The sequence below is a fragment of the Pseudonaja textilis genome, chromosome 7, assembly GCF_049901715.1.
Source record: "Pseudonaja textilis isolate UNSWEBS1 chromosome 7, rPseTex1.2, whole genome shotgun sequence".
In the NCBI taxonomy this organism is placed as follows: domain Eukaryota; kingdom Metazoa; phylum Chordata; class Lepidosauria; order Squamata; family Elapidae; genus Pseudonaja; species Pseudonaja textilis.
The window spans coordinates 2539177-2558515 of NC_141996.1; the positions used below are offsets into that span (position 1 = coordinate 2539177).

At 49.2% G+C, this 19339-nt stretch overlaps 1 protein-coding gene across 1 annotated transcript in view; it reads left to right on the plus strand.

Annotated features, from left to right (window-relative positions):
* The window catches only part of FAM168A (family with sequence similarity 168 member A), a 60154-nt gene extending 40815 nt beyond the window's left edge, over positions 1-19339 (plus strand). Inside the window, exons 3-7 of the mRNA XM_087937842.1 lie at positions 9940-10020; positions 12128-12270; positions 14108-14282; positions 16811-16941; positions 19205-19339. Of these exons, the coding sequence (XP_087793968.1) occupies positions 9940-10020; positions 12128-12270; positions 14108-14282; positions 16811-16923 (512 nt within the window). The 3' untranslated portion in view covers positions 16924-16941; positions 19205-19339. The remainder of the gene's footprint in view (positions 1-9939; positions 10021-12127; positions 12271-14107; positions 14283-16810; positions 16942-19204) is intronic.

The following is a 19339-nucleotide window of genomic DNA, read 5'->3' on the forward strand; positions in this document are numbered from 1 at the left end:
GCAGGTGTTGAGGGGGTGTGAGGCCCGGCTACACCTGCCCAAAGGTAAGTAGTAGGGCAACTCCACCCCCCGCACCCTCACCCTAGCTTAATTTTTACCCCTCCACTCTGGAGTGGGCGGGATCTTCATTAGGGCTTATTTTGGGAGGGTAGGGCTTATATTGGGCACACGTGTAAAAATCAAGCTAGGATTTAACTTTCAGGGTACGGTGTATTTTGGGGGGGAACAGGCTATATTACAGCCGTCCCGACGTGAGCTTACCGGGGCCTGAGTGACTTACCAGGCATTTCAGTGCGAGGTGCATCGTGTTCCCGAAAGAGGATCGCGCACGCAGAGATCAATTGTATAGAGAGATGGTTTGCAACACTGGCGGTCGCGCGCGCGATCAAACAAGCTGCATTCGGGGATGACGGGTGAGCTGATCCTTACCTGAGTTTTCTCTTTCTTCCTTCTGAAAACAAGCTGGCTTCCTTTGCTGTTGAAGATCTCTTCTTGTAGCCTTCAAGGGCAGATTTGTGTGAGAGGGGTGTGCGTGTGTGTGTGTGTGAACGTTTTGCTCCTAATTGGCGCACATCGAACTCTCTCTTGAATATTTCTCGCTTTCCCAGCATATATTAAAGGACAGAAACTCAACATGCCTCTTTCTCTCTCTCGCGCGCGTGCCCCATTCTGGCTTTGATCCGTAACCTTGAAAACGCAGCCGGTGCCGCCGCCGCTGTGGATTTGGCGTTTCTCTTGTTGGCGGGTCTTGTTTTATCTGGCAAAGCAGGTGCCTAGGAAGGGGGGGTCTGACGCTACGAGGGCGCTTTTGCGGTGAGCAAGGCAAAGCGAAACGGGAATGAATCAAGCCCCCTTTTCCCCCTACATTCTCCCCCAGAAAGGAAATTTAATATTTTCGCAGTACCGCAGAGAGCAGCCGTGGCACGCCGGCGCGTGAACAGAGAAAGGCAGGCGCCACACACAAGAAAAAAAGGACACTTGACTACTCATCTTTGCTTTTATAAAGCCTCGATAAGACCACACGTTGAATTAAATACAGATGAACAGGGTTGGAAGGGGCCTTGTAGGTTATCTAGTCCAACCCTCCATCCAAGCGGGAGGCCCTGCCCCGTTTCTGACAGGTGGCAGTCCAGTTTCTTCTTGAAAGCCTCCAGCGACGAAAGTCCCAACTTTAATTAATTCAGAATAGAGTGAGAAGGGACCTTGGAGGTCATCTAGTCCAACCCTCCATCCAAGCAGGAGGCCCTGCCCCATTTCTGACAGATGGCAGTCCAGTTTCTTCTTGAAAGCCTCCAGCGACGAAAGTCCCAACTTTAATTAATTCAGAATAGAGTTAGAAGGGACCTTGGAGGTCATCTAGTCCAACCCCCCTGCCCACTTGGGAGACCCTATTCCATTTCTGACCGGTGGCAGTCCAGTTTCTTCTTGGAAGCCTCCAGGGATGAAGCTCCCACAACTTCTGAAGGCAACTTCTGTTGCACGGGTTGATTGTTTCTCACTGTCAGAAAGTTTCTCCTTATTTCCAGGTTATATTTTTTTTTCCAACTTTGCAACTTTAAGGTGGTGGACTTCAACTCCCAGAATTCCCCAGCCAGCTGGCTGGGGAATTCTGGGAATTGAAATCCACCCATTTAAAATTTGCCTAGAGAAGCAATTGGGAGAATTGCACCGCTAAGATAATAAATCAAAATACTCCTAGGAAGCGTTCCACTTACTAATGTCAGGGCAGCCTGTGTGTTGATGTACCGGGAAAGCGAAAACGGTAATTAAAAATAGCGGGAGTTCTTGTTTGTTAATTGCTGTTTGTCCCAGTTTTACACACAATGTTTTGCAGCGAAAGGTAGACCAAGAAAGGAGGCAGCAACCCTCAACAAGGGTTACCGTTAAAAAAACCAAAAAGGATTTCTCAAGGAGATACAAGTAAGTTCATTTAGTGACTGCTCAAAGTTACAGCGGCACTGAAAAAAGTGACACGGCCGTTTTTCACACATACGACCGTTGCAGCCTCCTTGTGATCATAGTTGGCTCAGGAATTCTGGGAGTTGAAGTCCATGGGTCATAAAGGGGCCCTAATTGGCTCAGGAATTCTGGGAGTTGAAGTCCATGGGTCGTGAAGGGGCCATATTTGTTTCAGGAATTCTGGGAGTGGAAGTCCAAAGGTTGTAAAAGGGCCATAATTGGCTCAGGAATTCTGGGAGTTGAAGTCCAAATGTTGTAAAGTAGCCATATTTGGTTCAGGAATTCTGGGAGTGGAAGTGCAAAGGTTGTAAAAGGGGCCATATTTGTTTCAGGAATTCTTGGAGTTGAAGTCCATGGGTCGTAAAGGGGCCATATTTGTTTCAGGAATTCTGGGAGTTGAAGTCCATGGGTCGTAAAGGGGCCATATTTGTTTCAGGAATTCTGGGAGTTGAAGTCCAAAGGTTGTAAAAGGGGCCACAATTGACTCAAGAATTCTGGGAGTTGAAGTCCATGGGTCGTAAAGGGGCCATAATTGGCTTAGGAATTCTGGGAGTTGAAGTCCATGGGTCATAAAAGGGCCATATTTGTTTCAGGAATTCTGGGAGTTGAAGTCCACAGGGGCCATAGTTGCCCATCCCGGTTTAATTTCTTGTCTAACCATTCACGAAGAGCAAGTCAGATGTCCTTCAGAATCTCTCCCACCCATCCACTCCTTTGCTTATGCTGTTGTTGTCCTGGTCTGAAATTCCCCTTCTGCCAAGCAATTATATCAAGCAGAGATTTCTCCTCTGTCCAATTATTATTCCTTTTGACCGGAGTCCGCAAATTAAATTCACACTGACAATTCCTTCGTGGCACGTCCACATTATATACTAAGAAAGCTCAGTTCCCAGAGCTGCTGGCGCAGTCAAAATTAGATTTGAGTGCTCCAAGGTAAGATTCTGCCCTCTACCTGCTCACTAAATGCCTCCTGCCACCCTGTTGATCTGGGAAGGGGTTGCTAATTAAGAATTTCAGCAACAGGGACCACCTCTCAGCTTTGCTGTGCAGGTCCAAAGTTATTTTTGTTGGCAGGAAACTAGATATACATATGCATATTACATATTACATTTCATTTTTAGAGCATAGGACTAGAAGCACCCACAACCTCTGGTGGCAAGTAGTTCCACTGGTTAATTGCTCTCACTTTTAGGAAGTTTCTCCTTAATTCCAGGTTGTGTTCTGACCCAAACCTTGTTCTAAGGAAACAAACACCAAACAGAGATAAAAGCAAAACCTTCTAATGCTTCTCTGCAAATTCCGTTCCTTCCCGGTTCAAAGGCTCTTTCAAACTAATTGTCTCTGATAAGGACGGGTCTTGCCAAAGTGGTGCAAGGCTGCCAAGAACACTAGATAAAGTTGCCAAGAAATATTCCAAACACAAAGAGTCTCCAAACACAAACTAAGATAATCCGAACGTTCACAAGGCTTGAGTGCAAAAACATCCTTGCTTCCTGCAAAGAATCCCTGTCTCTTAGGCTGGCTTTTATCCCTTAAGCAAGGGGCCATCACCTTGCAGCCTTACTTCTGAGTCGCCCGTGCTGCTGCAGGTGCTCTTTCCTTCAAGCAGCCCTGCACGCACACGCATTGAGCACAGGCTCCTCGGGGGCCTCTTCCTCACTGCTGCCAGCCTCCACCATCTCCAAAGGCAGCACTCCACTCCCTGAGGGTCCTGGCCCCATCCCTGCATCACACGCAGGCCCCTCATCCGAGTCCTCGTTCTCCAAGACCTCAGCCATCTGCACCTGCTGCCAGCGAACCACAATAGGTTGCTTCTCCCCTTGAGTAGTTTCCACCTGCCTTTAGGTGCTTTGGGGAATAGATGGACCCCACATCTTCTTGGTGGCAGCTCCTGAGATTTTGGAACACGGCTATCCTGTCACGCCCCTAGTCCTTCTTTTTATTAAACTAGATGTCAGAGCGTTTTCAGCGTGACTACTATTATGATACAACCCAGGAGCAAAACACAGCACACAGCGACTTTGTCATTTAACAGTGGTTTATATACAAGACATATATATAGAAATATACTTGATAGGCAAATACCTGACAAGCAATCTATCTTCTTAACTCTGCACTGAGAACTCTGCAGTGGATACCGGACACAGGGAGAGAGAATACTCCCTCTAATGGCTGCCTTATATATCTTAAAGGGATGGAACCCATCCTCAGTCTTAAAGAGGCAGTACCAATGTTGATTCCTCTTCATTGCATCAGCCTTATAGTGCATCAGCTTCACTGCTGGTTGGCTCTTAAATCCCAATACCTTAACACACCCACAACTCCCTGTTTGGATAATTGTGTAAAGGGGGACTAGAAAATCCAGTGAAATTGTTTCCCCAGAACTGCCCCCCCCCCCCCGCACTGGATACTAGACTCAAGAATACACCCTCTAATGGCTGCCTTATATAAACATTTCTTAAAAAGGTAAAACTTCTGTGAACCCACTCTTAAGTCTTAAAGAGGCAATACCAATCCTGATTCATCTTCGTTGGATCAGCCTTACACTACACTACCTTTACAACTGGTCAGCTCTTAAATCTCAATACCTTAACACTAGACATACCCAATTCCAGCAACCGTTCTTTGTAGGTTATGGCTTCTACGCCCCTAATCATCCTCGTTGCTCTCCTCTGAACTCTTTCCAAAACCTCAACATCTTTTTTCGTATTACGGTGGCCAAAATTGGATGCAGTGTGGTCTAAGTGTGGTCTTACTAGGGCTTTATAAAGGGGTATTATTCTCATGATCTTGGCTTTATCCTTCTGTTAATGTGGCCCAGTATTGTATTCGCTTTTTTGGCTGCCACGTTAGCTCATGTTTACTTGGTTGTCCACTGGGACACATCCTTGACACCTGCCGATAGAGCAACATTTCCAAGGTGTTGGGAAGACCAGAAATGTAGGCAGCGGGTCTGTCGCTTAATACAGGTAGTCCTCGACATTACACCGGGTTCATTTAGCGGCCATTCGACGTTGGAACAGCAGTGAAACAAGTGACTTACAAACGTTTTCACACTTAGGACCTTTGCAGTAGGTCCCATGACCGAAATTCAGATGCTTGGCCGTTGACTCGTATTTATGACAGTTGCTGGGACCATGAGATCCCCTTTTGCGACCTGACCAGCAACCTCAGTAGGAAAGGTGGATTTACTTAACAACCATGTTACTCTCGTTTCCTTGAAAACACGACCTACCCTGAAAGTAAGTCCTAGCTTGATTTTTTTTTTTTACACATGTGCCCAATATAAGCCCTACCTCCCATAATAAGCCTTAATTAAGACTCTGCCCACTCCAGAGTGGACAGGTAAAAATTAAGCTAGGGGGGAGATGGGTGGGCGGAGCTGCCCTACTACTTACCTTTGGGCAGGTGTAGCCAGGCCTCGCACACCCCGACACCTGCCTTGCCAGCCCATTTCTTCTGCAGCCGGCAAGGCTGTCCAGGCTTTTCTGAAGGCCTCTGTAGCTGATAACAAAGCTCTGGATCGATCCTGAGGTCTGTTATATATCGCTTGCAGATGTCTTCAGGAAGGCCTTGCCGGCTGCAGAAGAAGATCCTGAAGGCCTCTGATAGCGAAAAGGAGGCCGGGGGCGACACATGCATGTGAAGTTAGCCAGTGGATGACACCCCCCCCAAAAATAGGACCTGGTGCCTGTTTTGGTGGCCAAAAAATAAATAAAAAGTCAGGGTTTTATTTTCGGGGAAATATGGTAACTTAGCAACAGCAGTGATTCACTTAACAACTCAGGCCAGAAATGTCATGCTATGGGGCAAAGCTCACTTAACAATTGTCTCGCTTAGCTCTGGAAATTTTTGGAGTCCATTACGGTCGTACATTGAGGACCCTCTGTATTTATAGCGCTCAAATTCTTTGGATGCGTCAAATCTCTTCCCATTTCCTGCCCTTCAGATGCGTTCACCTCACTTTCCGCGTCAGCCTCTTGACATCTGTCCGTCTGTCTCAAGGCCAGGATTTCAAATTTTCACTTTCCTCATCTCGGAAAGTTGGCTAATCTTCGAGCCGCATTTTATTATCCCGTCCGTTTACAATCCTCCGAAGTCTGGGAACGAAAAGCGGTGTGGGAAACCTCCCTTTAAGTTGAACGCGGAAGTTCATTTCTGATTTCCATATTAATAAAATACAGCTTTGTCTTTTTTAAAGAAAAAAAAATTGGCTATAATCCTTGCAACAACCACGGTGAGGAGGGATTATATGGGTGATATTAGGAAAGCAATTAAATGCTGCAAGAAAAAAATTTAAAATTGGAGAGAAGAGACACGAAATTAAATGTTGAATGCTGCTTATAGCCACCGTTCTCAAGGCATCAGAAAAGCTTAGCCGTATGTATGTATGTATGTATGTATGTATGTATGTATGTCTCAGTATACACACACATGCGTGCATGCATGCATGTTTGTCTTAGTGTGTGTGAATATATATATATATTTCTTTTCTCAAGTTTTCATGGGTACTTACATGTATGGTATTCATCTTTGTTCGGGTATTTTCCCACGTCATTGTAGTTGTGCTTTTAAAGTTGTAGCAACGTTTCGGCAGAATCTCATCTGCCATCATCAGGCTTCTATATTGTGTCCGTCTGTATATACACAATATATATACACAATATATACAGAAGCCTGATGATGGCAGATGAGATTCTGCCGAAACGTTGCTACAACTTTAAAAGCACAACTACAATGACGTGGGAAAATACCCGAACAAAGCTGAATGCCATAAATATATACACAATATATATATGTATGTATGCATGTGTATTGTAATGTATGATGTATGTATACGTGGGTGGGTGTTTGTGTACCCATATATAAATACATACCTGTACATATGCGCACATACACCCACCCACACATCCTGCCTTTGGTGCATGAAACCATTTTAGAACCATGGGTTTCGTCCGCGTTATTTTTTTTTCCTGGCAGACAAGGAATCTCACTGCAACTTCCGTGCCAGATCAGTGAGATCTTTTTGGCTCCATGGAGTATGCGCTGTTTTCCCACAGCCCGCTGGCATGTTGCATCGTGCCGCTAAATAGGAAGTGGCTGTTGATGTTGCTGCTAAGCTGCGTTGAAGAGAGGGAGGGAGGGGGGAATTGCTACCTCTCCCTCCCCCCTCAAATCTGTTATTTCCACCTCATCAGCAACGGAGACGTCTCCAATTCAAGACCCCTGAAATTTAATTGCCTCTCCTGGCAGGATTTAACCTCAGTTGGGGTGTCTTGGAATGCGGTTTTGATCGAGGGTGTAACCACCCATGAAATTAGACACAGAACACACACACTTCGCAGCGTCGCACAGTGGGGTCTGTCACACCTCCTAGGAAAAGGGCAGAGAAAATGGCAGATGTTCCCACCGGTGAATCAAAGCTGGATCCGCAATTTGTTTTCCTTGAGTGAGGACGCGTGTTCGGCTTTCCGGATTTGTCCAGTTCCTTACCCTGAAGTACAGGTGGGCCTCGACTTACGACAGTTCATTTAATGGCTGTTCGAAGTTACAATGGCACTGGAAAACGGGACTTTGGGCCATTTCTCATATTTACGACTGTGGCAGCATAAATAGGAGTCTGTTGCCAAGCCTCCGAGTTTTGATCCCACTGTTCAGATCCCAGCCTTAGCAGAAAGCAAGAAAACGACTCCTTGTCCTCCGTTGTTCCTCTCTGCTAACAACTTTGCGCATATGCGCATCTAGAACAGGCCCCAGCTGTTCTTCCTCCTCACTCATATCAGCCTCCAAAGGCAGCTGCCTCTTCTCCGGTGGCTGGGAAATGTCGGACGGCCCTGGCTCTCTCTCTGCCTCCATCAAACCTTCCTCAGACTCCAGAACTGTCCAAGTTCCTCCCCAACCTGATCATCATCCGATTCTGCCGCCTGTTCCACTGGCAGATGGCGGGCCACAACTTCCATGGTCATGGGATCAAAGCTCAGAGGCCGAGCAACTGACTCCTATTTACGGAGGTTGCGACATCCCAGGGTCACGTGATCCCCGTTGGTGATCTTGTTGTGGCCCACCAGCATCCAGCGGACCTGGCGGCAGACTCAGACAGTGAGGAGGCGGAGCGTCGGAGGCTCTGCGTCGGAGGCAGAGATGGAGCCAGGGCCATCCGACAGTTATCAGCTGCCTTCGGAGTCGGAGATCAGTGGGGAAGAAGAATAGCTGGAGCCTGTTCCCAATGTGCACATGCACAGAGCTGCCAGAAGAAGGGAATAACTGAGGAAGAAGAAGCAGAGATGGGGCCAGGGACATCCAACAGTTATCAACTGCCTTCAGAGTCGGAGATCAGTGGGGAAGAAGAACAGCTGGAGCCTGTTCCCAGTGTGCACATGCACAGAGCTGCCAGGGGGAGGGAACAGTTAAGGAAACAAGGTTCGACTCAGGAGTAAAGGCTCAGGTGGACGGTGAATGGCCCTTCCCATAGGGAATAAAAGAGGAGGGAAAGGGGAGTGAAGTTTGCAGGAGACAATTAGTTCAGTTCATTAGAGTGACAGTCTGTTCCTGACTCCTTGCCAAGTAATTGCTGCTACAGCATGGCGTTTGGAAGATATTGGCCTGGCAACTCTCCAAACCTGAGAAAGGTCTGTAGTTGTGAACACTCTTGGAAGACTGTTGGCCAGGACTTTGCTGGATGCGAATGATAGGAATTCACATTAGCCAAAGAAAAAGGGGTTTTGTCGGGACAAGGTGTCTCTTTTGGGATTTTGGGAAGTCCAGGTCAGAACAGATCTTTTGTCAATGGGGGAGCCAGTTTCACTTAATAACCGTGTGAGTAATTTAACAGCAAGGCAGTGATTTCGCTTTGCAGCTCTGGCAAGAAAGAAACCTGGCACTTCCTGGGCCTACATCTCCCAGAATCCCTCATTCTCATGGAATGCTGGGAATCGTAGTTCTGGAAAGGAAAAGCATGGATGCCACGAACCCATCCGGGGCGCCATTTTGCAAGCCAAACACAAAATCTCCTGGTTTCTGCCAGCTAGTTAGCAGCCGTGCCTGGTTTTCCTCTCGGCTTAAGCCGAGAAGTCCCTATTAGTATTCAGCATGCCTGGCTTCTATAAATACAACCCATAGAGAGGCTCAATTGCCAGAATCCTGCCCGCTCCGGTGACGCCAGGCCTGACAAGCTCTCCGCGTTAATCCTCCGCCTCTCTAGACCGAACCGCCGCCGATTTTTAATTAATCTGATTTAGTGGCTGAACCACAACCCTTGTAAAAACGAACACCTGGAACCGAGAGTTATTTATCCTGGCAAAGGAGTGAGTCTCATTAACTCCACAGAGTCGGCTTTACATTCTCATTCCTGAAGTGATCCTAGCGGAAGCCGTCTTAGAGGCTTCAGAGTTACCGCACAGCGTTGGGAGGAGGGAGGGAAATAGTTTGATGGGGTTTTGTAGCCAAAACAATAAAGGTTTCCTCTGGGAACCAAGGACATTCTCACAGGTGGCTGGTCAGAGGAGGAGCCGGTAACCCAGTAAGGAGCCAGCATCTGGATTGGACAGCGTAACTAGGGACTTGTTGCTGGGGGGGACGGGGACGGACTTTTACTTTTAATTTGGGGAAAGCTGCAGGAAATCTGAGTTGGCTTTTTTTCTCTCTCTCCTCTCTTTCTCCCCCTCTCCCTCTCTCTCTCCATCTCTCCCTCTCTCTCTCCTCTCTTTCTCTGCATACCAAAGGAACTCCAGAAACGGCAGAGCGCAATAAATTAAAATAAATAAATTAAGACAGGTCTGGCATGACTCATAGACTCTATGGATCTAATTGCTCTTTGGGTGGGGGGGAAAGTCTGCAGCCATTTCAACAGCTACGGTTCTGAGCAGCTCTCTTGCCAGCCAGTTGCCGTTTTGCATTGCCATTTGCCGTTTTGTGTTGCTGTGAAAGTAATTTGTGCCTTCCTGTCTTATTAAACCACCCCTTCTCTTTCCCCCACCCCAGGCTATCCTGCCGGATACCCCACCGCAGCCCCCACCTACAACCCGAACATCTATTCGACTACTGGCCCAGGTTACGCCCCAGGTAAACTGATTTGTGTGTTTGTGTGTGTGTATGGTTGTGTTCATCTTGTGTGTGGTTTTGCAGCTGCTTTGGGAGCCTGGCTTCTGTTCGGAGGGGATTTGCTTTTTCAGGGGCTATTTCACTCACTCAGTACCTGTCCTGCCCCTGTCGGAGTTTGAATCTGAGGAGGAAGACGAACAGCTGAGGGAGAGGGAGTGTGGCTGTGTTGGCTGGGGAGGGGCAAAGTCCGGCTGGGCAGAGCAGGGGAGAGGTAGGACAAGGGAGAGGGAGTTCAGAGGCCCCCATCCCCTCTTCATCCTAGGGCACGCAGGGAGGAATGAAGAAGGAGCAACATGGGTTGCATGGCTTACGGGGGAGGAAAGGGCCCCGATTCCCTTCATTAGGCACACCTGGGAATGAGAGTTTAAGAGAGATACAAGCTGAGAGCGGCGTCTGCCGGGAACAAATGTGTTGTGTTGACTGTGGTTATCTGTGTTCCTGGCATCCTCCCAACTATGTTGAATTACCACTGTGCCTTCCCATCTCCTGCCCTGCTGGACTAATGACCTCATCTTGCCTTGATTGGACTTATAGTTACAGTTTTTGTTGACCTTGTTTTGGACTTGATTCCCTGCAGCCCAAGGCTGTTCCTGGGAGAGTTTTTCTCCAGCCCAGAAGGTAACCAGGACATTGGGGGCAAAGTTGGAGCTAATAAAGGGACTCTTATTGATTATCTGATTGGGTTGCCTTTGTGCCACGCCCGACCGTTTTTCACCCTTACGATCATCTCCTGACTCCCTTTTTTGCTACCTTCAAAGTCAACTGGGGAAGTCAGATTCCCTTAACAACCGTGTTGCTAATTTAACTTCAGTGATTCGCTTAACCGTAGCAAAAAAAGAGGCTGTAAAATGCGGGGAGCGGAGAACCTCATTTAACCAATGTTTCACTGTTGGGCTCCATTGTTGGCCGTAATTCGAGGACTGCCTGTACAATTCGCAGGGGCAAGGAACGTAGGCCCGAAATGTTTGCAGAGCCGTGCCAAATATTTCCGATTTTGGCCATTTTTCCTTCCAAGATACCCAGTGTTGGGTTCAAAAATCTCACCCCTGTGAGTCCAGGCAGACCAGAATTGACCTCCAAATTTAGGTTGCTGAGTGAATTTTCCCTGAAACGCAGTGGGAGGCACCCTCTAGAGGGTTTGCAGCGTGACTACTATTAATGAGACAACCTAGGAGCAAAACACAGCTCCACAGAGACTTAGACATTTACTAGTGGTTTATATACAAGACGTATACAGAAATGTAGGCAAATACCTGACAAGCAATCTATCTTCTTAACTCTGCACTGAGAACTCTGCAATGGATACTGGGCACAAGGAGAGAGAATGCTCCCTCTAATGGCTGCCGTATATAAATACCTTTTAAAGTGGTTGAACCCATCCTCCATCTTTGGGGAATAGATGGACCCCCCCTCTTCTTGGTGGCAGCCCCTGAGATATTGGAACACGGCTATCCTGTCACGCCCCTAGTCCTTCTTTTTATTAAACTAGATGCCAGAGCATTTTCAGCGTGACTACTATTATGATACAACCCAGGAGCAAAACACAGCACACAGAGACTTTGTCATTTAACAGTGGTTTATATACAAGACATATATATAGAAATACACTTGATAGGCAAATACCTGACAAGCAATCTATCTTCTTAACTCTGCACTGAGAACTCTGCAATGGATACCGGGCACAAGGAGAGAGAATACTCCCTCTAATGGCTGCATTATATATCTTAAAGAGGTGGAACCCATCCTCAGTCTTAAAGAGGCAGTACCAATGTTGATTCCTCTTCATTGCATCAGCCTTATAGTGCATCAGCTTCACTGCCGGTTGGCTCTTAAATCCCAATACCTTAACACACCCACAACTTCCTGTTTGGATAATTGTGTAAAGGGGGAAACAGAAGTGTTTCCCCAGTGGGGCTGGTTTAAAACTGGTTTAAAGCTGGTTTAACACTTTAAAACTGGTGTTTGGAAGCAGGTCCCTAATTCCACAGGGAAAAAATGAGACAGGGATGATGGGGACTTGTTTTACCTCTTACCTGGGCGGCCCTTGCCTCTTCTTGTTTCTCCGCAGGATACCCCGCTGGAACGCCCTACAAAGTCCCTCCAACCCAGAGTAATAACGCCCCGCCTCCTTACTCTCCGTCGCCCAACCCGTACCAGACAGCCATGTATCCCATTCGAAGTGCCTATCCGCAGCAGAACCTGTACACCCAGGTGAGTTTGGCCGGTCGGTCTTCCGGTCCGCAGATGTTTCGATAGAAGCTTTTGCTGGCTGAGAGGAATTCTGGGAGTTGAAGTCCACAAGCGGCCGAGGTTGGAGACCACCCCCCCCCCCCACGACCCAAAGCATCGTTTCTCCACCTGGGTAACTACGCTTTTCTGGGGGGATTCTGGGAGTTGAAGTCCACCCCTCTGAAAGTTGCACAGGTTGCTAAACACCGGCCCAAAGATTGAAGGTTTTGGAGGTTTTGGGTCAGAGAGGGAGGATTAAGGGGAGGGGACAGGGGTGGTAAACTCAAATCATTTAACAAACTGGTTCTCTGCCCTAATGACCAGCTGGGTGGGCGTGGCTATGGTGGGTGTGGCCAAGGGTGTGTGACAGGCAGCACTCGATCTCCTGCACCCCCCCTGGGAGCACAAACGGGCCGTGGAGGGGTGTACTGCCTCTCTGGACCCCGTTTTGGGCCTAGTGGGCCTCCCTGCAGCCTCCTGGAAGCCAAAACGGGCCGTGTGTGTATGTGTGTGTGTGTGTGTGTGTGCGCGCGCGTGCGCCACATCCTTCCCCAACCCCCCCGGCACCCGTTTTGGGCCTAGTGGGCCTCCCTGCACTTACCTGGGAGCCGAAACGGGGCACCTGAGGACCCCTGGAAAGGGCGGGGCAGGGCCAGCCGGCAATTAAACAACCGGTTCAGCCAAAGTGGTGCAAACCAGTTGAATCCCATCACCGGGTAGGGCGGAGTCAGTGGTGGGATTCAATTTTTTTTTACTACCGGTTCTGTGGGCGTGGCTTGGTGGGCGTGGCAGGGGAAGGATCCTGCAAAATCCTCCTTCCCTCCCCACCCCAGTAACCTGCTTTCCAGCTCCGTTCTCCTGTGCAGGGCAACCAAAGGAGACCCAGCCGATTAGCTGGGACTCGAAGGGAGGCAGAGAAGAGATGGGGGTGGGGCCAGTCAGAAGTGGGATTGGCCGGTTTTCCTAACTACTCAACATTTCCAGAACCGGTCCGAACTGGATGAATACGTCATGCCCCTGTCGGAATCTGACTCGGAGGCGAAGCCAAACAACTGATAGGGAGCCGGAATGTGGTTCTGTTGGCTGTGGAGGAAACTGGGGAAGGGCAAAGTCCGGCTGGGCAGAGCAGGGAAGAGGCAGAACAAGGGAGAGGGAGTTCAGAGGAAGACCCAGGCCCCGCCCCCTCTTCATCCCAGGGCATGCAGGAAGGAATGGAGAAGGGAGCAACGTGGGTTGCCTGGCTTATGGGGGAGGAAAGGGCCCTGATTCCCTTCATTAGCTGCAGTTGGGAACACAGCGTATAAAAGAGGAAGCTGCACGCAGCAACTTGTTGGGAGCAAATCGTGAATTTATCTTGTGTCGTTGTGGCTTATCTGGGTTCCTGGCGTCTTCCCAACTGTGTGAGTTTTGCCGTGCTTTCAAGTCTGACATTCCTTCTCCTGCCCTGTCAAGTTAATTACCTCAGCTTGGTTTGTTTGGATTTTTAGTTTCTGTGTACCTTGTTTTGGACTTCATTTCCTCCACTTTGAGGCTGTTCCTGAGGGAGTTTTTTCTCCAGTCTGAAAACGACCGGGACATTGGGGGCAAAGTTGGAGTTAATAAAGAGACTCTTGATTGCTTATCGGACTGTGTTGCCTTTGTGCCACGCCCCTTGGGGTCATCACAAAATAGCACCTTTTGGTGGAGGACAGAAGTGGACAAAACCTGCACGCACACACACACAAACACACACACGGTTTCCCACGGGACCTCCGTTGTGGGATTCCCACGGACGTTTTTCCTCACTCGCCTCGCGCGTGTTCCTTTCTCCGCCCAACAGGGGGCATACTACACGCAGCCCGTCTACGCGGCGCAGCCTCACGTCATCCATCACACCACGGTGGTCCAGCCCAACAGCATCCCTTCCGCCATTTACCCAGCTCCCGTCACCGCGCCCAGGACCAACGGCGTCGCCATGGGGATGGTTGCCGGGGCGACCATGGCGATGTCCGCAGGTAAGGGGCCGCCGAGGCAAAGAACACCCCCCCTCTCCCCCCTCTTCTCGTCAAACACCGCATTTCGGTCCTGTAGTCCGGACTTGGGGGCCTGGGGGCGTCATAGGACCTGGGGGGGCGCATTTAAATTCAATGCGGTTTAGTCTTCGATGTACGGGCCGCCATTTTTTCTGTTGCTCAGCGAGACATTAAACTTTTTTGTCCCATTTTACAACCTTTCCATCCAACAGTGGTTAAGCAAATCGCTGCAGTTAAAGTTAGTAATTTCGTCGTTAAGCGAATCGGGCTTTCCCCATTCGCTGGTCAGAAGGTCGCAAAAGGGGATAAACGTAACCTCGGGGACACCCGTCATAAATACGAGCCCATTCCCAAGAGTCCGAATTTTGATCCTGAGGATGCGGCAGTGGTCGTTCAGTGTGTAAAATGGTCACAAGGTCACCTTTTTTCCCCCAAGTGCTGCTGTAACTTCAGCCGGTCGCTAAACGAACGGTCGTAAGTCAAGGACTCCCTGTCTTCCAAAGCGTAAGCCTTTACCAAGCCTCAAACCACAGAAGTGGCCACCTTGGAATAAAACAGGTTACAGGTAGTCCTCAACTTAACAACTGGAATTTGAGTCTGGAATTACAAGTCATAAATCATGGTGGACACTAAGTGAATGGCCATAAGTTGGGGACTACCAGTTGGGGACTGCCATAAGTTGGGGACTACCATAAGTTGGGGACTACTTTTTATCAACCGGAAGCTGTGCTGAGTTCCCCCTTGTCCAGCTCTTTCTCCGTAGCTCTCAAGTTAGACCTTAAGGCTCCGAGATTAGATTAGATTAACAGAGTTAGAAGGGAGCTTGTAGGTCATCTAGTCCAACCCCCAGCCAAGCAAGAGATCCTACACCATTTCTGACAAATGGCAGTCCAATCTCTTCTTGAAAGTCTCAACTGATGGTGCTCCCACAACTTCCAAGGGCAACTTCGGTTCCATCGGTTAATTGTTCTCACTGTCAGAAAATTCCTCCTTATTTCCAGGTTGAAAAATCTCTCCTTGGTCAGTTTCCCTCCATTATTCCTTGTCTGGACTTTGGAGGATTTGGGAAATAGCTTGACCCCTTCCTCCTCTCTGTGGCAGCCCCTCAAATATTGGAAGATGCTCTCCTGTCTCCCCTGGTCCTTCTCTTCCTTAAACTAGGCATGTCTTCTGTCCATCCATGGTTTGCTCAGATGTCTTCCTCCCTCCCCTTCCTTCCTTCCTTCCTTCCTTCCTTCCTTCCTTCCTCCCTCCCTCCCTCCCTCCCTCCCTCCCTCCCTCCCCTTCCCTTCCCTGATGCTCTCCTGTCTCCCCTGGTCCTTCTCTTCCCTAGACTAGCCAGGCCCAGTTCCTGCAACCGTCCATCGTATGTTTGAGCCTCCAGTCCCCTCATCATCCTGGTTGCTCTTCTCTGCACCCTTTCTAGAGTCTCAACCTCTTTTTTACATCTCTTCTTTGTGGCAAACCCTGAGATATTGGAAGACTGCTATCCTGTCCCCACTATCCTTCTTTTCCTTAAACTAGACATGTCTTCTGTCCATCCATGGTTTGCTCAGATGTCTGTCTGTCTGTCTGTCTTTCTTTCTTTCTTTCTTTCTTTCTTTCTTTCTTTCTTTCTTTCTTTCTTTCTTTCTTTCTTTCTTTCTTTCTTTCTTTCTTTCTTTCTTTCTTTCTTTCTTTCTTTCTTTCTTTCTTTCTTTCTTTCTTTCTTTCTTTCTTTCTCATTCTTTCCTTCCTTCTTTCCTTTCTTTCTCTCATCTTTCTCTCTTTCTCTCCCTCTCTCTCTCTTTCTTTCTTTCTTTTTGCTTTGGAGAATAATTTGACCCCTTCCTCCTCTCTGTGGCAGCCCCTCCCTCAAATATTGGAAGATGGTCTCCTGTCTCCCCTGGTCCTTCTCTTCCCTAGACTAGCCAGGCCCAGTTCCTGCAACCATCCATTGTATGTTTTAGCCTCCAGTCCCCTCATCATCCTGGTTGCTCTTCTCTGCACTTTTTCTAGAGTCTCAACATCTTTTTATAGTGTGGTGACCAAAACTGGGTGCAGGACTCTAGGTGTGGTCTTACTAAGGCTTTATAGAGTGGTATTAGTACCTCACTTGATCTCGATTGTATCCCTCTGTTAATGCAACTTAGGATTGCGTTGGCTTTTTTGGTGGCTGCTGCTGCTGCACAACATTGGCTCCTCTTTAGCTGGTTGTCCACCAAGACTCCGAGATCCCTCTCCCAGTTCCTGCTATTGAGCCTAGTTTCACCCAGTCTATATGTGTCCTTTGGGTTTTTCTTGCCTAAGTGTAGGACTTTCCTTTTCTCTACATTAAATTTCCTTTTGTTAGATAGGGCCCAGGGTTCGAGTCTGTCCGGATCCCTCTGGATCTTGAGCCCGTCTTCTTGGGTGTTGGCTGTTCCTTCCTGGGTGGCCCATTGGCTCAAGCCAAGCTTCACGCTTCCAGAAAATGGTGGAATCCATCGGCAGTCGTCCTTAATTTTTTTTTCCTTCCTTCCCCGTCGCAGGCACACTGCTGACGACCCCACAACACACTGCCCTGGGGGCGCATCCCGTCTCAGTGCCGACGTACCGGGCGCAAGGGACCCCAACCTACAGCTATATCCCACCTCACTGGTAATCCCATCGGCCAGTCCATGTAAGTATCTGTGGGTCTCGCCCAGGAGCGGTTGGTTGGAGGGAGGCCAGGTCAAGAATGGATGGGGGGGAGGGGGGGTCCAGTGGGGCTCCTCTAAGATTTTTTTTGTCTTCAGGACATAATATCGGCTGAAAATAAAACTCCTCCTTGGTGACAGGAAAGGCGGCCGGCCAGTAAACCGTTAGCTCCATTCGGTTGCCCATCCCCGCAAGGGACGATGGGGGTTGTTAAAAGGAGACGGTGACAGGAAGACCCTCACCCCTTGGGAAGTGGGAAGAAAGAACCACAGAGTTGGGAAGGGACCTCGGAGGTCATCTAGTCCAGCCCTCTGCTCAGGCAGGGAGACCCTAGACCAGCTCGGACCCATGACCGAAGAGATGGCTCTGCAGAAGGATTCAAAATGGAGGTCACAAAATGAGCCACGAGAGTTGGGAAGGAAGATGGAGGGAGGATAGAAGGAAGGGAGGAGAGGGGAGAAGAGAAGGGAAGAAGGAAGGAGAGAGGGAGAAGAGAAGGGAGGAAGATGGAGGGAAGATAGAAGGAAGGGAGGAGAGGGGAGAAGAGAAGGGAAGAAGGAAGGAGAGAGGGAGAAGAGAAGGGAGGAAGATGGAGGGAAGATAGAAGGAAGGGAGGAGAGGGAGAAGAGAAGGGAAGAAGGAAGGAGAGAAGGGAAGGAAGATGGAGGGAGGATAGAAGGAAGGGAGGAGAGGGGAGAAGAGAAGGAAGAAGGAAGGAGAGAGGGAGAAGAGAAGGGAAGGAAGATGGAGGGAGGATAGAAGGAAGAGAGGAGAGAGGAGAAGAGAAGGGAAGAAGGAAGGAGAGAGGGAGAAGAGAAGGGAAGGAAGATGGAGGGAGGATAGAAGGAAGAGAGGAGAGAGGGAGAAGAGAAGGGAAGAAGGAAGGAGAGAGGGAGAAGAGAAGGGAAGGAAGATGGAGGGAGGAGAGAGGGAGAAGAGAAGGGAAGACGGAAGGAGAGAAGGGAAGGAAGATGGAGGGAGGATAGAAGGAAGGGAGGAGAGGGGAGAAGAGAAGGGAAGAAGGAAGGAGAGAGGGAGAAGAGAAGGGAAGGAAGATGGAGGGAAGATAGAAGGAAGGGAGGAGAGGGGAGAAGAGAAGGGAAGAAGGAAGGAGAGAGGGAGAAGAGAAGGGAGGAAGATGGAGGGAAGATAGAAGGAAGGGAGGAGAGGGGAGAAGAGAAGGGAAGAAGGAAGGAGAGAAGGGAAGGAAGATGGAGGGAGGATAGAAGGAAGGGAGGAGAGGGGAGAAGAGAAGGGAAGAAGGAAGGAGAGAAGGGAAGGAAGATGGAGGGAGGATAGAAGGAAGGGAGGAGAGGGGAGAAGAGAAGGGAAGAAGGAAGGAGAGAGGGAGAAGAGAAGGGAAGGAAGATGGAGGGAGGATAGAAGGAAGGGAGGAGAGGGGAGGAGAGAAGGGAAGAAGGAAGGAGAGAAGGGAAGGAAGATGGAGGGAGGATAGAAGGAAGGGAGGAGAGGGGAGAAGAGAAGGGAAGAAGGAAGGAGAGAAGGGAAGGAAGATGGAGGGAGGATAGAAGGAAGGGAGGAGGGGAGAAGAGAAGGGAAGAAGGAAGGAGAGAAGGGAAGGAAGATGGAGGGAGGATAGAAGGAAGGGAGGAGGGGAGAAGAGAAGGGAAGAAGGAAGGAGAGAAGGGAAGGAAGATGGAGGGAGGATAGAAGGAAGGAGGAGGGGAGAAGAGAAGGGAAGAAGGAAGGAGAGAGGGAGAAGAGAAGGGAAGAAGGAAGGAGAGAGGGAGAAGAGTTGGGAAGGAAAATGGAGGGAGGATAGAAGGAAGAGGTGGAAAGGAAAGAAGGAGGGAGAAGGAGAAGAGAATGGGTGGAGGAAGGGAAAGGAAGAGGGGAGGGAGGGAGGAAAGAAGAGGGGAAGGAGAGGAAAGAAGGAAGGGGAGAGAGGGAGGGCGGAGAAGAGAGGGAAAGGCAAGAGGGAGGGAGGGAGAAAGGAAGAAGGGAGGGAGAAGAGGGAGGAAGGAAGGAAGGAGGAGAGAGGGAAACGAGAGGAGAGAAGGAAGGAAGGTCCAAGCAATATTTAAGATGAATAGAGCTTTTCGAGATCATGGAAAACGCCTGGATGTCGAAGGAGCGTCTCTTTTATTTTCTTGTGGCTCTTCCACACCAGAGGGGAAAAAAACTGAAAAATTCGGCCGGCTGGGAGAGGGAAATTCGAACTCAGGTCTCAAACTCTGTTCCTTTCTCTCTCTCTCTCTCTCTCCTCTCTCCCTCCCCTTTGGCAGATCTGGAGTCGAGACATCGGATGCAACCCGGCGTGATGATGGGGCAGCTGCCCCCAGCCTCTCCCCGCCACCCCCAACAGGCGTTGCCAGCAAAAGCGAAGCCCAGATTTTAATGTTGAATTTAAGTTTTTATTT